The sequence below is a fragment of the Pan troglodytes genome, chromosome 11 (genome assembly GCF_028858775.2).
Source record: "Pan troglodytes isolate AG18354 chromosome 11, NHGRI_mPanTro3-v2.0_pri, whole genome shotgun sequence".
Taxonomy (NCBI): Eukaryota; Metazoa; Chordata; class Mammalia; order Primates; family Hominidae; genus Pan; species Pan troglodytes.
The window spans coordinates 110359782-110377131 of NC_072409.2; the positions used below are offsets into that span (position 1 = coordinate 110359782).

At 42.2% G+C, this 17350-nt stretch overlaps 1 protein-coding gene across 4 annotated transcripts in view; it reads right to left on the reverse strand.

Moving 5' to 3' along the window:
- Window positions 1–17350, reverse strand: part of PDCD1LG2 (programmed cell death 1 ligand 2) — a 77384-nt gene that overhangs the window by 6050 nt on the left and 53984 nt on the right. For 2 of the 4 annotated variants that reach the window (XM_001140776.8, XM_063788735.1), the window contains exons 4-6: window positions 15523–15792; window positions 7475–7609; window positions 1998–2047 (exon numbers count right to left, since the gene is read on the reverse strand). In XM_001140776.8, the coding sequence (XP_001140776.2) occupies window positions 1998–2047; window positions 7475–7609; window positions 15523–15792 (455 nt within the window). Of the gene's footprint in view, window positions 1–1993; window positions 2048–7474; window positions 7610–15522; window positions 15793–17350 lie in introns of all 4 variants that reach the window. The other 2 variants (XM_009456280.5, XM_016960571.4) reach the window with 1 other exon arrangement.

Here is a 17350-nt window from a genome sequence, read left to right on the forward strand (position 1 = left end):
TGTCTCTAAAAAAAAATTGAATTAAATTTTAAAAAAGCAGAGTGTAGTGTATGGGTGTGGATTCTGGACTTGGACACCTGGATTGCTGAATCAATTTATTGGCCCTTATATTATTAGCTATATACCTTGGGCAAGTTAGTTAACCTCTTCATGTTTTTCTTCCTCACCTATAAAATGGGAAGCAGGGAGTAAGTACTTCAGAGGGCTACTGTGAGGATTAAATGAGCTAGTCTAAACACACTTCTAATGTCTTAGAACAGAAGCCTGGTGTTATAATAATAAAGTTACTCATTACTGTATCTTAAAGTAGACCATGCCAAAAGTTGGGATTGGGACAAGTAAGAAGGAATGGGGAGGACACTCCAAAAAAATAACCAACATGAGCAAAGGCACAGAAGTGGGAATGAGCTCATGGCAGTGGTGTTGGTGGAGCAGCTCAACTTGAGGAAAAGTTTTGTTGAGGAGTGGTAGATGAGTTGGCTTAGTGAAATGTGGCTAGTTGTCAAAAGGCCTGAAAAACTCTGGGAAGGATTTGATATGATCTATAGAGACAAGTGATGACATGATGATGATGAAAACAGGGTTTGGGGGGATTAGATCTGGCAGTGGTATGCTGGTGCCTCTTTAAGGGACCTTTCCAAAGCTATCTAGAAATATTTAAATTCCTCATTAGGTATTGGTAAAGAAAATAAGAAATTAGATAAGTCAAACCTACCTCAAGTAGTCTCTTCATTGTACCAAGGCATCATTTCCAAATTTTGGTTTGATTTTTTTAAGTCATTTTGGCTACAGGGTGCCCCCACTCCCCACCTAGATTTACTCAGATATTCATTGCTATTGCATCCAAATACTTAGAGTGGTAGATTCTGATATCACAGATGTCCTTTTGTTGCTGAAAGTTTGAGAGGCAGTGAGCTGAGAAAAAAATCCTGCTGAACTAAACAAAAACCCAAAACTGGTAGTCTGCATGCAATCTAGGTTGGCAAGTTCATGCATGAACAGGTATTAGACAGAACCCTGGCCTCTTGGACAACTCCAATGACCAAATAGTAGTTGGTTACTTACTTCTGTTTATAAAGGCTCATGCAGGAATGACAAATTGACTTACTTCAGCCAAATATATGGCCAAGACTGCCCCCCCTCATCTCTTGGTGCCTGTGATGATTAATTTTATGTGTCATCTTGGCTATGGTGCTCAGTTGCTTAGTCAAATGCTAGTCTATATGTTGCTGTGAAAGTATTTTGTAGATGTAAATATCATTTGCTATCAGTTAACTTGAAGTAAAGCTGATTATCTCCCATGATGTAGGTTGGCTTCATTCAATCAGTTGAGGGCCTTAAGAGCAAAAAACTGAGGTTTCCCAGAAAAGACGGAATTCTGCCTCAAGACTGTAAGGTAGAAATCCTGCCTGGGTTTCCAGACTGCTGGCCTGCCCTACACATTTCACACTTGCCAGCCCCCACAATCATGTGCTGCTTCCCCTGAGTCTAAGCTTTTCATCCAACCAGGCTTAATGATTTTAGCAACCCACTTCTTCTGACCCCTAGATCATATCCTTCCTCCTCCACAGATTCCAGCTCCAAACCTGTCAACCTCAGGAAGAGACTTGTGTTTTTCCCATATTACTCTTGACTCAGAGCCCACAACAATGTACTTCTTAATCATTGTTTGTTGCAAAAACATCCATTGTCAATTGCATCGCAGTTGAATATCTTCTCTTTGCTGTTCGATTTTAACTCTGTTTCTAACTATGTGAGACCAGAGGTCCAGTGCAGTATCATCTAGGAGTGCTTAGGCATATAGACCGAGCAAAAGATGGCATGATTGTTCTGGGGCTAAGAACGAGGCTTCGCTGAAATGCTACCAAACAGGAAGATTCTATAAGCTGGAACTATTCAGTTGCCTTCCATGAATTAATAGAACAGTGGTTACTTTAAAATTCAAGCTGAGAGAGAAAAGACAGTAAGAAAGAAAAGTAAAAATCATGCTTACTCACAGCACTGTTCACTTCCCTCTTTGTTGTGGTGACAGGTCTTTTTGTTGTGTCTGAAAAAGAAAAATTCCAGAAATGGAATAAGATTAATGAGAAAGCTGTTTGGCTTATAGATTAAAATATGGCAGGACAAAAAGTAAATCTAAATAAATCCACATAGCGAAGCCCAAATGTTCACTGTGGCCTGGGACTTCGGATGGTAGTGCATAAAGCAAAATCTGGCCCCTAGGCAAAGAGTGTGAACAAAGAAGTCTCACACTTTCCATTCCTCTGTCTACTCCTGGCCCTCAGGCACTTAAAGGCTGAGGGACTAATTTGGGTATTCAATCCAGGAAATGTCTGGCTGCAGAATTAGCTCTCCCTTTTCTGCTTTAGTCTTGACTGCCACTTCTGCCTGCCTTCCCTGGTCCAGGTCAGAAGGTCTGATCAATTAATTTGCACTAAGGTATAAGTGACTGATACTGGCTCAAAGTAACTCAAGTTACTGGTTCAGAAGCACAAGTTCACATAATGGGATGCTGCTCACCAGTAAGTTTCCTTGGTTTCACATCTTTCTTTTAATTTTTTTTTTATATCAATAGGTTTAGGGGTACAAATGGTTTTTGGTTACATGGATGAATTGTATACTGGTGAAGTCTGAATTTTAGTGCACCCGTCACCCAAATAGTGTACATTGAACTTAATATGCAGCGTGTTTATTCCTCACTGCCACTCCCTACTCTCTCCTTCTGAGTCTCCCATGCCCATTATACCACTCTGTATGCCTTTGCATATCCATAGCTTAGCTCCCACTTACAAGTGAGAATATATGGTATTTGGTTTTCCATTCCTGAGTTACTTCACTTGGAATAATGACCTCCAGTTCCATCCAAGTTGTTGCAAAACACATTATCTCGTTCTTTTTCATGGCTGAGTAGTATTCCATGGTGTATATATACCACATTTTCTTTATCCACTTATTAGTCAATGGGATCTTAGGTTGGTTTCATATCTTTGCAATCAGGAATAGGTTTTCACTTTTTTCTTAACCTCTGATTTCACATATTCCCTCCCACTCTGATTCTCTTTTAGGATTTAATGCCCAACTCCTGCCATTGCCTGGGTTCCTGAAATCAGTCCATTCCTAATTCTGCTTTTGCCCTATATATCGGGTTTTTAGTAATTCCCTCATGACTATCCTGAGCTTGGCCTGGAATTTGGAGGTCTCTATTCAGCACTGTAGTCTCTTTCATGAGGGTTTGCATTTGAAAGGAGCCCAATGGTTAACCCATAGGAATTGCTCTTGAATGTTGGCTTCAGTGGGTACCTCATTTATGCCTGAGGTTAGTGCTGCCATTCTCTGTGGGCCACAGGTAACCATAAACCAGCATATTTGGTCTTTAAACCTCTGTAAAATTCTGGCTCAATCTTCTAGGGCTGTGCCAGTCCGAGTCTGGTTCATGGGCTGGTGCTGGTAGGTGAACTGTTACCGGCCTATGATGATAACTGTTCCTTCACAAGAGAGTTTAAGAAACACTGTTCTGAAGATCTGAAGACCTGTTCTAAAGATCTAGATTCTGTAGCTGGTGACTTCTGCTGGATTCTAACTTGACTTTGCCATTGGCTCAGCAAGTCAATGTATAAGTCACTCAATTATTTTGGATTGAAACTTACTTTCTCCTTCCATTGCTCAAAGATAATAATATTGACTGAACCAATTTGTATTAAGCACTTTTGCAACAAATAGGCCCCAAGTTTTGGAGTCAAACAGACCTGTATTCAAATCCCAGCTGTATGACTTTGGGAAGTCATATAACTTTTCTGAGCCTCACTTTCTTAACTCCAGCATAAAGACACTTCTCCTTGCCACAAGCAATTTTTGTGAAATTAAGTGAGAAGTTTGTAAAGGGTCTAGCACAGTGGTTTTCAGTAGAACTTTCTGCAGTGATGGAAATATTGTATATCTGTACTGTCCAATACAGGAGCAATTATCTGTACATGGCTATTGAGCACTTACAGTGTGTGAATACTTAAGATGTGACTGATGAATTTTTATTTAACTTAAAAAGAGCCACAGATGGCTATTATATTGGACAGAGCAGATCTAGCATACTCACCTGCATATAGTAGGTTCAATGTTTAAAATTTCATTGAACATTTATTATATGCCAGGTAATGTTTTAGACACTGGGCATATATTGGTGAATCAGAGAAACACAGTTACTGTATTCTTGAAACATAAAGACAAGCAGATGAAGCAGAATTTAACATTATTTTGCAACAGAAGTTGCCAGCTTCTTCTCTAGAGCCCAGCAGGTCACCCTCGAGCCCCAAACTGTTGAATGGTTCCTCTTAGGGGAAAATGGTAAGCAGGACCTTTTATGGACCAATAATGGCTGCCCTCCCAATACACTTTAGTACACAGAGCTAGTCACTGAGGTATAGGTGGGTAAATCTGTTCAGGAGCTAAGGAGCCATCTGGAAGGAAAGGGACCAAGCCTGCTGCTTCTTTACTTAACTTTGCAATGGACTAAGAAATTCAGGATACCAATGGCCCTAAGAGGAACTGAAGAGAAGGAAGTTAGGACTGGCGTCCCAGGCTCAACATGAGGGCCTAGAAGGGAAGAGGCTGGCTGTGTGCAGCTGTGGCTAAGGCAGGGACCTCCTCCTACCTCATCAACCCATAGGGGTCCTGCTTTGGGACCAATGACAGAGCATGTATTGGGGAACCATAAGAACTGTAATCTTGTAGCACTGCGGTCTGTGTGGGGATCGGAACCAGCAAGGTTACCTTTGCACAGTGGATGGAGACATCTGGAAGGACCAGAGATTCTGCATGGCAGGAGTAGACAGCAACTGCTCAAAACCAGGGCCCTCTGGAGGACTAACCTAGCTGCCTAGCACTGGCCCTGTGGGCTAAGTAAGCTTTCTGGCAGTTTGTGGGAGGTGGAGAAGTACATGCTATAAGAGGGAGACACTGAACTTCTTGCTAAGATGGGCATGTGGGTACTTGAGGAATCAATTGGAAAATTAAAAGGGATGCAATTTAATTGGTAGCCCAAGCTATTCAAACAGATCCTAGACATGTGATTGTGTGCTGAGTATACTGAAAGAAGAAGTAGGTGCTATGGAAACATATAATAAGGGGATTTAATGTAATGGGTGTGGTGCGTGGAGGTAGAATTAGGGAAGACTTGATGAAGTATGAGCTTAGCTGAGATTTAAAAGATGACTCCAACTCAGGTGGACAACAAGAAAAAAGTATTTTAAGAAGAGACAATATCGTATGAGAAAACTCGGAATCGAAAGACTGCCATGCCTCTGAGGACTAGAAAATCCTGTATGGTTAGAGCTTAGACAATGAAGGTGATGGTGATGCAGTTAAAGCTGGAAACATGAGTCAAACCATCCTGGGCTTGTTGGAACTTCATCCAGTGAGCAATAAGAAGCCATGGAGAAGGTCTGGACAGAGGACATATGGTAGATTTATGATTTTTAAAAGCCTATTATAGCAAAAAGTGAGAACAGACCAAGTTGGAGGTTGCAGGAGTGAATACAGGGAAACCAGTTAGGAAGATTTCTCTGAAGTCCAAGTTGAACCACACTAGCGGCAGTGAAGTTCGGCCAATAAGCTGTAAAATGTTCCTTCTCTTGCTGCTTCCCCTTTTACAGATAGAAAGACCATCTCAAAGAAGATAGGCAATTTGTACAAGGTCAGAAAGCCAATAAATGGCAGCACCAGGTCCCAGCCTAGCCCTCTGACCCTGGTTTAAAGCTCTGTCTGCATCACCAGCAATTCTCAACCCTTTTCCATGGCACACAAGTTTGTGTGCATGGCAGACACATGTAAGAAAGCAGATGTGAATGCAAGTGAGTTGGAGACAAGGGTTATATAGGCAACCATGATTTCTCTCTGGTTCATTAAAAATATAAAAGAAATCGTTTGCACATTTATTCACTTAATTCTTATTTGTAAGAAAGGTCTCCTAATCACAGTTAGAACTTGAGCTTTACCTCCCAGCTCAGAGCTACTGATATCCTCACTCACTCTTAAGATTGGGGTGAAGGATGAGGAGAGGATTTATTTCCACTCTATCTTTGAGTGTGACTCCATTCCATTCTCCCAAAGACAGCTGGAACGGAACATTCAGCTGCTCATTTCTGAAGTTATTAAGGAGTCTTCAGGCCCCAGGCCTTGAACCCTAGTATAAGACTGTTTTCAAGAGGTATGGGTGTGGGAGGTAAAAGAAGAATGGCAGAAGATAAGACAACTGAGGTGCATCTGACACAACTCTCTGAAGTGGTTCTATTTAAAAGTCGAAGTTCTGTTGGACATACCTTCTCCTTTACCCTGAAGCTCCCTTCCCTCCCACATTTATTTTTCTTTCTATCTTTCTTCTTCTCCATCTCCTGTTTTCTCTTTCTCCCTCACTCCCCTGGCCATCTTCTTCCCTCCCTCTGTCTTTTTCTTTTGGCAACAATTCCTTGCATTCTACAGTTAGAAATATTGTGGTCAGCACCCAAGTGAATACATACACACATAGGGCAATGGACAAATAGAACATGACAATATTTTATGGCAGATGAAAATATAGAAGTTATGAGTATAAATGTAAGATAACAACCACTTAAAATTCCCCTAGTCTTCAGATAGTGCTGCTGCAAACTCCTACTGAATTATTTCCACATGTCATTTCATTTTCTATAGATGAGGCCATGTATAGATCTTTGGAGAAGTTCATTGAGTGCAGACAAGGGAGCCGTTTAGGAAAGCACCAGCTAGGCCTGCATACATTCTGGGGGTTTTGTGGGCAGGCTCCACCCAGGAAACCAAAGACAGACACATGAACAATGAAGCAATGAAATCAGGGCTGAAAGGCTTCAGCATGCTCTGTCCCAGCTGGTACAACAGAACGGGAGTGTGTTGGTGAGAATACAACAGGCTAAGGAGAAACTCGAAGGGAGCTGCTGAAAGACATTAATGCACCACCAACCAGCTGTTTCCTTATCCCCAGATGGCCTCACAAACCTTTCTCCTTTCCTTACCCAACCGTGAGGTTGAGATTCCTGGGAGAGGGGGTGGGTTTAACCCAGGTCATATCCAGACTGGGGAAAAGAGGGGTGAAAATGGAAGGAATCCTCAGAAAGGATCCTGGCAACCTCCCACCAGCAAAATCGGAGCACGTAGCTCTCTGCATTGCCAAAATAACATCACTCTCATGAGGCTGATGAAAGCTCTTGGCTCAAAGAATAAGACAAATTCTTTCAGACATAAGAACAAAACATTCCCTTTAAAAAACTCAGTGTAAGAAGTTCAGCTCACTGACGACGAGAGCCATTTTCTTCTGGGGAAAAATAATCATCAAGACAAGCTCAAAGTGGTTCGTAAGCTCTGAGTGGGTTTAGCATGAAACCAGCAAGCCATAGGCCTGCAGTGCAAAGCAGTGGCTCATGCTGCAGACACCCAGTGCATTTGGTTACCATGAATAAACCTCACTTACCTTTTGAAGAATACAGCTTTTGACAGAGTTGTTTTCTTAGGGCTATCACTGTGGCTATGAAAATGAAAGCAATGATGCAGGAGGGGATGAAAATGTGAAGCAGCCAAGTTGGATGGGTCCTGGGTTCCATCTGACCTGGGCAAAGGAAAAGCACCAGAATCCTGTTACATGGCAACTAAGAGGTAGACCAACAGGCTGGCCACATGAGTGGGTGACAGCCAGCACGGCTAGCTAGCTCTGTGGAGCATTTACTCCACGCCAGGCCCTATTCTAAGTGCTCTGCACCTATCAGCTCATCCACTCCTCGCAACCACTCTGTGAAGTTGGCTCTGCTATGATCCCCATTTCACTGGTGAAGAAAGTGAGGCACAGAGAGACTAGGAAGCTTTCCCTAAGTTACATAGTAAGTGACCCAGCTAAGATACAGTCTGGTTCCAGATTCTGTGCTTTTTACCACTCTCTCATGTTATTTTTTTCCATCCATCCATCCATCATCTAATCATCTTTCTTTCTTTTTTCTCTTTTTCCTCCCTATCCCCCTTCTCCTCCTCATCCTCTCTCTCTTCCCAGTGGCAAAGTCTCTCAGCCCAAAAATGTCTTTCCCCCACTGACAAGTACTCACAGTGCTTAGAATCTATACCATTAGTTGTTAAATTTCAAGGATTAACAGGATCCTTTTGGAAGAAATAGAATATCCTAGGTAGTGTTAATATACTAAACCTAGTCACTCATGCCTTAGTGTGAATTATTACAATTGGCCCTTTGCCTTGTTTCAGTTTTTCAACGTCCTGGCACTGAGGAAAGGGTGAGTTTAGTAGAGGGTGGATCAGAAGAATAATTCTGGAGGCTGGGGAAAGCCTTGTAAAGTCCTCTGGTGTGTACAGATTAGAACAAGTGCTCCAGACTGACAAAAGGCAGGGCTGGAGGAGTGTTCACCTACAGGGAAATTAAAGGGTACCCAAGTTAATTTGTGCCCTATTCAAAAGCTTGAATTTTGCCTCTGGAGTCATTCACATGGAATAAACATGACCGGCTGGTACAGGAAAAACTGGACGAAACTGCTCAGGGGGAAGGGCTCAGTCCTCCCAACTTCCCAGCCCTCAAACCCCACTACCTCCAGCACAGTGCTATCTGAGAACCACGGATTGTTTTACTGGAGAAGAGATTAGACATTATTTAGTCTGAGCCCCTCATTTTAGAGTTGAGGAAGTAAGTCTCAGAGTTGCTAAATAATCTATCTGAGGTCATCACTGCTAAGTAAAAGTCAATGCCAGGATTGCAAACCCAGATCTATCTGACCCAAAGCTCAGCCCCCACAGATATTTGTCTCCATCCAAAAGAGTGTGATTAACATTAACGAAGAAAAGATAAGGAGCCTTGCTCATCCAAACATTGGATAACCCATATTGATTATAATCTGCTTCTTAATTTCTAGTAAGTGCTTAGTAAGCACTTTGTGAGTCAAGGAGACCTGGGCCTCTCACTCCCCCCACAACAGGAGAGGTCCCTACCTCAGTGTCTTTATGCAAACCCTTGTCCTGTGCAGGTTCCCTCATAGTCTCTTCCACGTACAGAAGCCCTACTCATCCCTGAAGACTCCAAAGTTGAACATCCAGTAGGAAATCAGTCTGCTTAGACTGTATTTGGAGGGCAAAGGCCTTATCTAAACTACCTCTGAGTCCTCTCTAGATAGAGCCAAGCAACAGCTACGTGAAAAGTGTCAATATGGAATTGTTGCACTGAATTGACTGTCTCTTTTCTAGTCCACCTAGCCTGATCCTCCTAGTCCTTTGTTACCTTGTGGTATACTGCTGGTTAATCCATTCTTTCTTTCAACTTTAGTATTAAGGAATTAGCTGGACACATGGCTTCTCAGAGACTATGTTTCCAAGCCTCCCCTATAGTTAAGTGGGCCCAGCCATGTAATCTAAGTTCAGGCTAAGAGAGTGAGTTTTCAAGGTCTTGGCCTTAAAACATTGAATGTGTTTTCCACCACTCGTTTACTTTCTGAAGGTTGAAACATGGGTTTGGCACTGACTGAGCTTTGACAATTTTATAGGGACAACATCCTGGAGAATGGCAGAGCAACAGATGAAAATAATCTGGATCACTGAATGACTCTATGGAACATAGCTGCTTAGCTGCTCTGAACCACCTGAGTGTTACATGGAAAGAAAGATACTTCTGTCTTGCTTCTCACTGTATTTCGAGGTCTCTTCATTATGGTAGCTTAGCCTGTATCCTAATACATATTCCTCTAAGTTGTTTTAAAATTCTTGCATACTCTTTTGTCGTTTCTTTAATTTAATTAATTAATTTATTTATTTGAGAAGGAGTTTCCCTCTTGTTGCCCAGGCTGGAGTGCAGTGGCATGATCTTGGCTCACTGCAACCTCCGCCTCCTGGGTTCAAGTGATTCTCCTGCCTCGGCCTCTTCAGTAGCTGGGATTACAGGCACCTGCCACCATGCCTGGCTAATTTTTTGTATTTTTAGTAGAGACGGGGTTTCACCATGTTAGCCAGGCTGATTTTTGAACTCCTGGCCTCAAGCAATCCACCCATCTCAGCCTCCCAAAGTGCTAGGATTACAGGCATGAGCCACCGCACCTGGCCAATAATGGCATACTCTTAGCAATGATATAATGATGCAATGGCAAAAAATATTTGTCTTATCCTTGCCACAACTTCATGAACTCACAAGTAAGGCATGCAACTTGCTAGAGATACCATATTTTTTTACTGTTTGCACACTTTCTGAGTACTAAGCACTTTATAAGCACATTTCATTTAATCCTCACGATAACCCTATAAACTATCTACCACTACTCACCCTCATGCTACACATGAGAGACTGAGTGCTAGAGTGGCTAAGTAGGATATTTAGGTTCTCAAAGCTAATAGAGAGAGAGTTTGAAATTTAAGCCTGTCTGACATCAGAGCCCATGCTCTCAACCACTGCGTGGAATCACCTCTAGGTCTCCTAGGAAGGATTCTCTTTTCTGCCAGCCCTACAAGGGTCCTTTTATATTTATTTTTTGTGCTGTAGTCCCATTCCATTTCCTAATGAAAATACAACAACTGGCTGAGCAGAAGAAACCCGATTTCAAAAGGAAAATGATCTGTTGCTCTCTAACTTGTGCTTGAAATTTGGAATGTTCAGTCATCCATTCTAGAGTCAGTGGAGTACCCTCCACCCACCATACTCTTCGTTTCTGTGTTTGTTTTATACATTGACTTCTGGAGAAGCTTGTGGGTCACAGCAGTCCACAGCTCAATTTATGAGAATGAGTAGAAAGGGAACAGTCATAAGACAACTTAAAAATGCCCTTGAGAAATAGAAGCCAGGAACTCAGAGGCAGATGTGTGACTTTGGTTATTTTGTTGCTGGTATTTGTGCCACAAGCTAGAATATCATTTGGCTGCTCTGACCTGGCTGTCCACACAGTCTGGTAGCTGGCATGATGGGACTGCGATTATCTAAGATGGAATCTCCAACCCAATCAACCCAACATTTGTTGAGCACTTATTATGAACACAGGACTCTGCTTTTGCCTTAGTGTGGAATAAAGAAGACTTGTGTGAACAATGAAAATACATGGAAAATAAAATAGCAATTAAAAAGGCAAGCATAGTTACAAGGCAAACAAATGGTCCAGGTAGTAGGTCTCAAAATGTGGGATGAGGGAAAGACCCCCTTGTGCCCTGGAGTGACTGAGCTGCCCCAGAGCATGTGGTGAGGAAGGGATGGTTAATGAAGTAGAGGATCCATGTCAGTAAACAGTAGGACAAATACAAAGCTGGGAAGGATGGGTAAAACCAGGTTGAGAATTTCTGGCTGCACAAAGATTTCTCCATCTCCCTGACGGCTGTATTTATGAGTGATACCCTAGGAGATCCTGAGCTCTGATGAAGACCCCACAGGTCTCTCCTATGGTTGTTGACTATTTAGTCAGCCATGTTGGCTTCCATGGAGAGAGTGGAGTGGCCATTTTACTCCACTGTTAACTTCTCACAGCGTAAAGGCTTCCAGAGCAATGGTCAGTCTGCCCTTTCACATCTCTACCATGCAGAATAGAACACTGACATAATCAGTGGTGTAAAGTTATTTCTCAATTCATCTCATACAGGCCCCTATTTCCCTGGAGAGGTTCTTATATAAGAAGTGTCTTTCTAGAAAACTACAATTCATCCAAAGTACTGGCCTACACTTAACCAGGCAGGAAATTCCACATAACGAACGACAGGTGAATAAACAATTCCAGGGGAAAAAAGTTCTCGTGGGATTGCTCATATTTAATCCTCTTTAGAGGCTTTAGCTTTAGTATGAATTAGTTAGAGTTCATCTTTCATGAGGTGAGAAATCTGTGGTCTCAACCATGATATAAAGAGAGGTAGAGAATGTTGAAAGACCAACTTGCCTAATTCATTTTTTTACCTGAAATTGGTCCTAAAATTGATGGATTTCTAGTTTCTTTCTTTCCCCTCCCTACCTCCTCTCCCCTCCTCTCCCCTTTCCTTTTCTTTTTTGGAGACAGAGTCTCACTCTGTTGCCCAGGCTGGAGTGGAGTACAATGGCACAATTGTAGCTCACTGTAACCTCAATCTACTGGGCTCAAGTGATCCTCCTGCCTTGGCCTCCCAAAGTGCTGGGATTACAGACAAGAGCCACCATGCCCAGCTGCTAATGTTTTGATTTCAGTTAAGGTCCTTAGCATGACTCCTCTCTTTCCTTCTAAACTAATAATTTAGTTAGAAGGAAGTTGGGCTAACTTTAGTGTTGGCATTGGGTAGTAAATTGTGGATAGGTAGGGAAGTGGGAAAAGGGGAGAGATGACAGTGCATCTAGCTGCCTCTGAAAACTGTATCAGGGAAGAATTTTTTCCAGAAGAAAATACCAGGAAAGTTATGATGAGATGGGTATTTAGTCACTGCAAAGTTCTTAGAGTCTGGTCTGTGGATCAGTGTCACTCCATGAAAAAATTAATTTTAATTTGGCATAAAGCATCAGATATCTCTGATGCCTCAACTCATACCATGTCTGCCTCACCCCAACTGTACTTGATGGTGGTAGTTCTGTGCAAGGTCTAACTCATTTCCTCCTGACAACCTCCTCAAGCATGTTCTACGTCTGTACCAGGGCTATCCCAGTGCTGCAGGTTGGCCCCTCTCACCATTACTTCTAATGACTCACTTATAGAAGTTCACTCAACCCCACACATTTAGGCTCTGCTGAATCAAAGGTCTGGCTTCCTATGGGGAATTCTAGCAGGGGATACTCTGCTTGTTCTACTGCATCTAAAGCTGTGCTACTGGCCTGGCCACCTTGAGCTCTTAATATTGGCAGACCAGTGAGCAAAGAAAAAAATTACCATACTGGTGGAGAAATCAATCTTGATTATCATGAAAATCTTGAACACTGCTACATAATGGAGACAAGGAAGAGTATGTCTGGAACTCAGGGGTCCGCTGATTCACTGGTTCTTTTTATTTCCATATCCAGTGATAATGAAAAGATATTTGCAACAACCCCAGTCTGTTAAGGGCATGCTGATCAAAAGCTCAGATCTCTTAGGGTCGTTAAGTCTGGGTCACCCTATCAGGCAGAGAAGCCATTCCATCTGGGGTGTTAGGTGAGGGAAATCTGGAATGTATGGTGGATGAGTGAGACAACAAATATCAACTGTGGCTTGGGATCAACAGCAGCAACAGGAACTACAGCTTGTTCCACAAACTGGTGTATATTAAATCTTCTGCAGAGATTGTGGCTGCCTCCCAGCTGGAAGGCTCAGTGGCAGAGCTGACTTAATGAAGGGCATGAGTGGATTTGAACAGTACAATTGGGGACTGTGCAGTCCTGCCTTATTTCCTCTCAGCCTCACCTTTCACTTCAGCCAGCTGGGGTAGAATTCTAGGTAGGCTTACACTCACTTCAAGGTCAGTAATTCACCTCAAATTGGATACTTTTCTTTCTGCCCTGCGACTTTTCTGATGCTACGGATACTGGGGAAGGCTCACTCAGCCCACATGCATGTCTAGCCCAGCAGCAGAATGGAGTTCATATTCCTGTCAACCAATGGGCGTGAAGCAGATGAACAAGTCCTTCCACCTGAAATTCTTTGTTTGGGTAGACATCTTAGGAGGCTGTCTACATGCTGGTACTTGAATATTTGAGTTTCTGTTGTCCACACAACAACTTTGATAATATACTCTTATATTACCCTCTCTTAAACTCCTAAATCTCTTGCTTCTGCCCTCTGGGGTTGCCAATTAAATACCTGCATGCCACACAAGTCCTTATCATAGGCTCTGTCTTACCAGCTAAGACAAAGGGCAAACTGTGAAATACAGTGACAATATAGTGAATTTTCTATAAAGCCAAATTGAATCAGTACTAGGGACTGTCCTTTAGTCTGAGAGTATATCCCTTCTCAGTAGGGTAAATAAAATGATGGCTCTCCCCAAGGATGTCCATATTCTAATCCCTGGAACATGTGAATATGTCACCTTACATGGCAAAAGGAATTTTGAAGATGGACCTTGAGATGGGAAGATCACCCCAAATAACCAGGGGGATGGAGTACCTAATGCAATCACAAGGGTCCTTAAGAGGTGGCAAAGAGAAGCAAGCTAGTTAGGAAAGAGATGTGGCTGATCATGATGGCTCACGCCTGTAATCCTAGCAATTTGGTAGGCTGAGGCGGGCGGATCACCTGAGGTCAGGAGTTTGAGACCAGCCTGGCCAACATGGTGAAACCCCATCTCTACTAAAAATACAAAAATTAGCCAGGCATGGTGGCATGTGCCTGTAATCCCAGCTACTCAGGAGGCTGAGACAGGAGAATTGCTTGAACCCAGGAGGCGGGGGTTGCAGTGAGCCGGGATCGTGCCACTGCATTCCAGCCTGGGGGGCAGAATAAGACTCCATCTCAAAAAAAAAAAAAAAAAAAAAAAGGAAAGAGAGAGAGAGATGTGGTGACAGAAGCAGAAGGCTGAATGATAGGGTTGCTGCCTCTGAAGATAGAGGGAGGGGCCATGAGGCAATTAATGCAGGTGGCCTCTAGCAGCTGGAAAAGACAGGAAAGTGGAATCTTCCCTTAGGGCGTCTGCAATCCTGCTGACACCTTGATTTGAGCCCAGTGAAACTCAAGTCTGGCTTTCTGACCTCCATAAGTATCAGATAATAAATCTGTGTTGTCTTAAACTGTGAAGCTTGTGGTAATTTGATATAAGAGCATTAGAAAACATATGCACTCGGTGATGAAATTACCTGTCTGTTATGAAATGATTATGATACTAGGTGTTAGTTGTCCTTACTGGGCAGATAAAAGTTGTTATTTTCCCAAGATTGTTTGAAATTCTGCTGTATGAAGTTCAAAAGTATGGGATCCCTTCCAAAAATATCCAGCATAGTCAGTAAAGGCTCTGAAGAATTTTGTTAGAGACCAAATTTCTTGGAAAAACCCATAACCAGCTGACTGGCAGCAAGTACAGCAAAGGAATATTCATCCTGCTGGCTCATGACACTGTGCATGAATCACAGTGATTAGCTATTGTACTAGATATTTTCTGTTTCCTCTCCAGATCTATTCTGTACATGTCAATATTGCTCTGAGCCCTGAGAAGTTGACTTTTATGGAATACAACAGTGGACCCTTGTATTCTCTGACTTCTAGCTGGGTTCAGCCAATGGGAGGTGCTAGCAGGAGATTGGAGGGTGGGAGAAGAATGAGTTGGGGTATTCATTCATCCAGTTTCCACCCTTTGGAGTTGCTGCATGTGGCAGCTTCCCTATTCTGTGGCTACAGCTCCTGGGAAGTGGGGCTTTCCCTACAGCTCCCTTCTGATTCCAGTAACTTCTCCAACAGTGGTAATTGCCCTCCCAACATTGAAGCCCCAGTGTTCTGCACTATCCTTTGTAGTTTCTCCAAATGGTGATCACACCTTTGTAAACAGTCCCTTTATTACACTCTCCTCAAATCACTCGAGTATGCCATCTGTTTCTTGTCTGAACCCTAACTGATAGACCTAGGAAGTGGGGGCAGTTCTTACTTTGAAGGTCAATGCTGGCCAAAGTAAGTTCCCTCACGTGAGTATTCCAGAACACACAGCTGAAGTTTCTGCCAGGGGGTGGCTTTAGGCGCAGAACACTGGTGACCTGGTAGAGGCCTTCAGGGGTCCTGGAGTGGCTGGTGTTGGCAGGAACGCTGACGTTTGGCCAGGATACTTCTGCCAGAGGATAACCTGTAGCCTGGCAGGTGAGCTCTACCTCATCTGTTTCTGGAACCTTTAGGATGTGAGTGTTTATTTTCCTGTAGGAAGCTGGACAATAGAGAAGAAAAAGAAATAAGACTTTATTTTCTGATTCCTATAGAGCTTGGTACTTCATGCCATGTGAAATGAATAAAATTATCACTATCGATATTAAGTAATAATGGTTATCATTTGTAAACACATTGTATATCCCTGATATCATGCTATTTTCCACATATATTGAATTATTTAATTCTTACAATGCAATAAATATGGGATTGTTGATATTCCCAATTCTTGTGGACGGTTACTGAAGATAGAGAAGTTGAGTGTTTTGTTCATAGTCATAGAGCTTATAACTGGTAGGACCAATATTTGAACATTGGAATTCTGATTCCAGACCTCAACAGTGGTCCAAGCTACCACAGTTTGTGGCTTCTTTCTTACAGTGCTATAAATTATTTCACAATTGGAGGCCAGAAAGAGGACGGAAAAATAAAAATCACTAGATTACCCACTATCTCACTTTATTTGGTATTTTTTCCAAACATCTTCAGTCAAAAATTTACTTTTTACTTCCTCCTTTCCTCTGTTTTCTTTGAGATTAAGAAGAGAAAAAAAATAAAGACCTAGATAATGTCTATACATAGTAAAGAGTTGGGTATATTTATTCTGCACTTCTCCCTAACACATGCAGATACATACACACAAACACACACAGTTCATACACACACCTGCTTCTTTGCAGTATATGCTGAGTGAATTAAACAGATACGGCTCCCTGCCTCAAGAAAGCTGATATCTAAGTATAGTCATTTTGGAAAATAGTATAGAGGTCCTCAAAAAACTAAAAATAGAATGACCACATGATCCAGCAGTCCTACTTCTGGGTATATATCCAAAGGAATTGAATTTAGTATGTTGAAGAGATGTCTGTATTCCTTTATTCATTTCAGCATGATTCACAATAACCAAGATGTAGAACCAAACTAAATGTCCATCAACAGAGAATGAATAAAGAAAATGTGGTATATATACACAATGGAATACTTACAGCCCTTAGAAAGAAGTAAAATCTGTCATTCATGACAACATGGATGGAACTGAAGGGTGTTATGCTATGTTAAATAAGCCAGGCACAAAAAGACAGATAATGTATGATCTCATTTATTTGTGAAATCTAAAAAAGTAGATCCCATAGAAACAGAGTAGAAAGGTGGTTATCAGAGGCTGGGGATGGGGAAGATGTTGCTCAGTCTCAGAGTAGAGGAAATGTTTTAGTGATCTATTGCCATGTGGGATGACCACAGTTAATGCATTCTGTATTCAAATTTGCTAAAAGCATGAATTTTTTACATTCTCTGTTTTGAGATTAAGAAGAGAAAAAAATAAAGACCACAAAAAAACAACTTGGTGATGTGATATGTTAACTAGTTTGATTTATTCTTTTTTTTTTTTTTTTTTTTTTTGAGACAGAGTTTCGCTCGTCACCCAGGCTGGAGTGCAACAGCGTGATCTCGGCTCACTGCAACCTCCACCTCCCAGGTTCAAGCAATTCTCCTGCCTCAGCTTCCTGAGTAGCTGGGATTGCAGGCACCTGCTACCGTGCCTGGCTAATTTTTTCTAT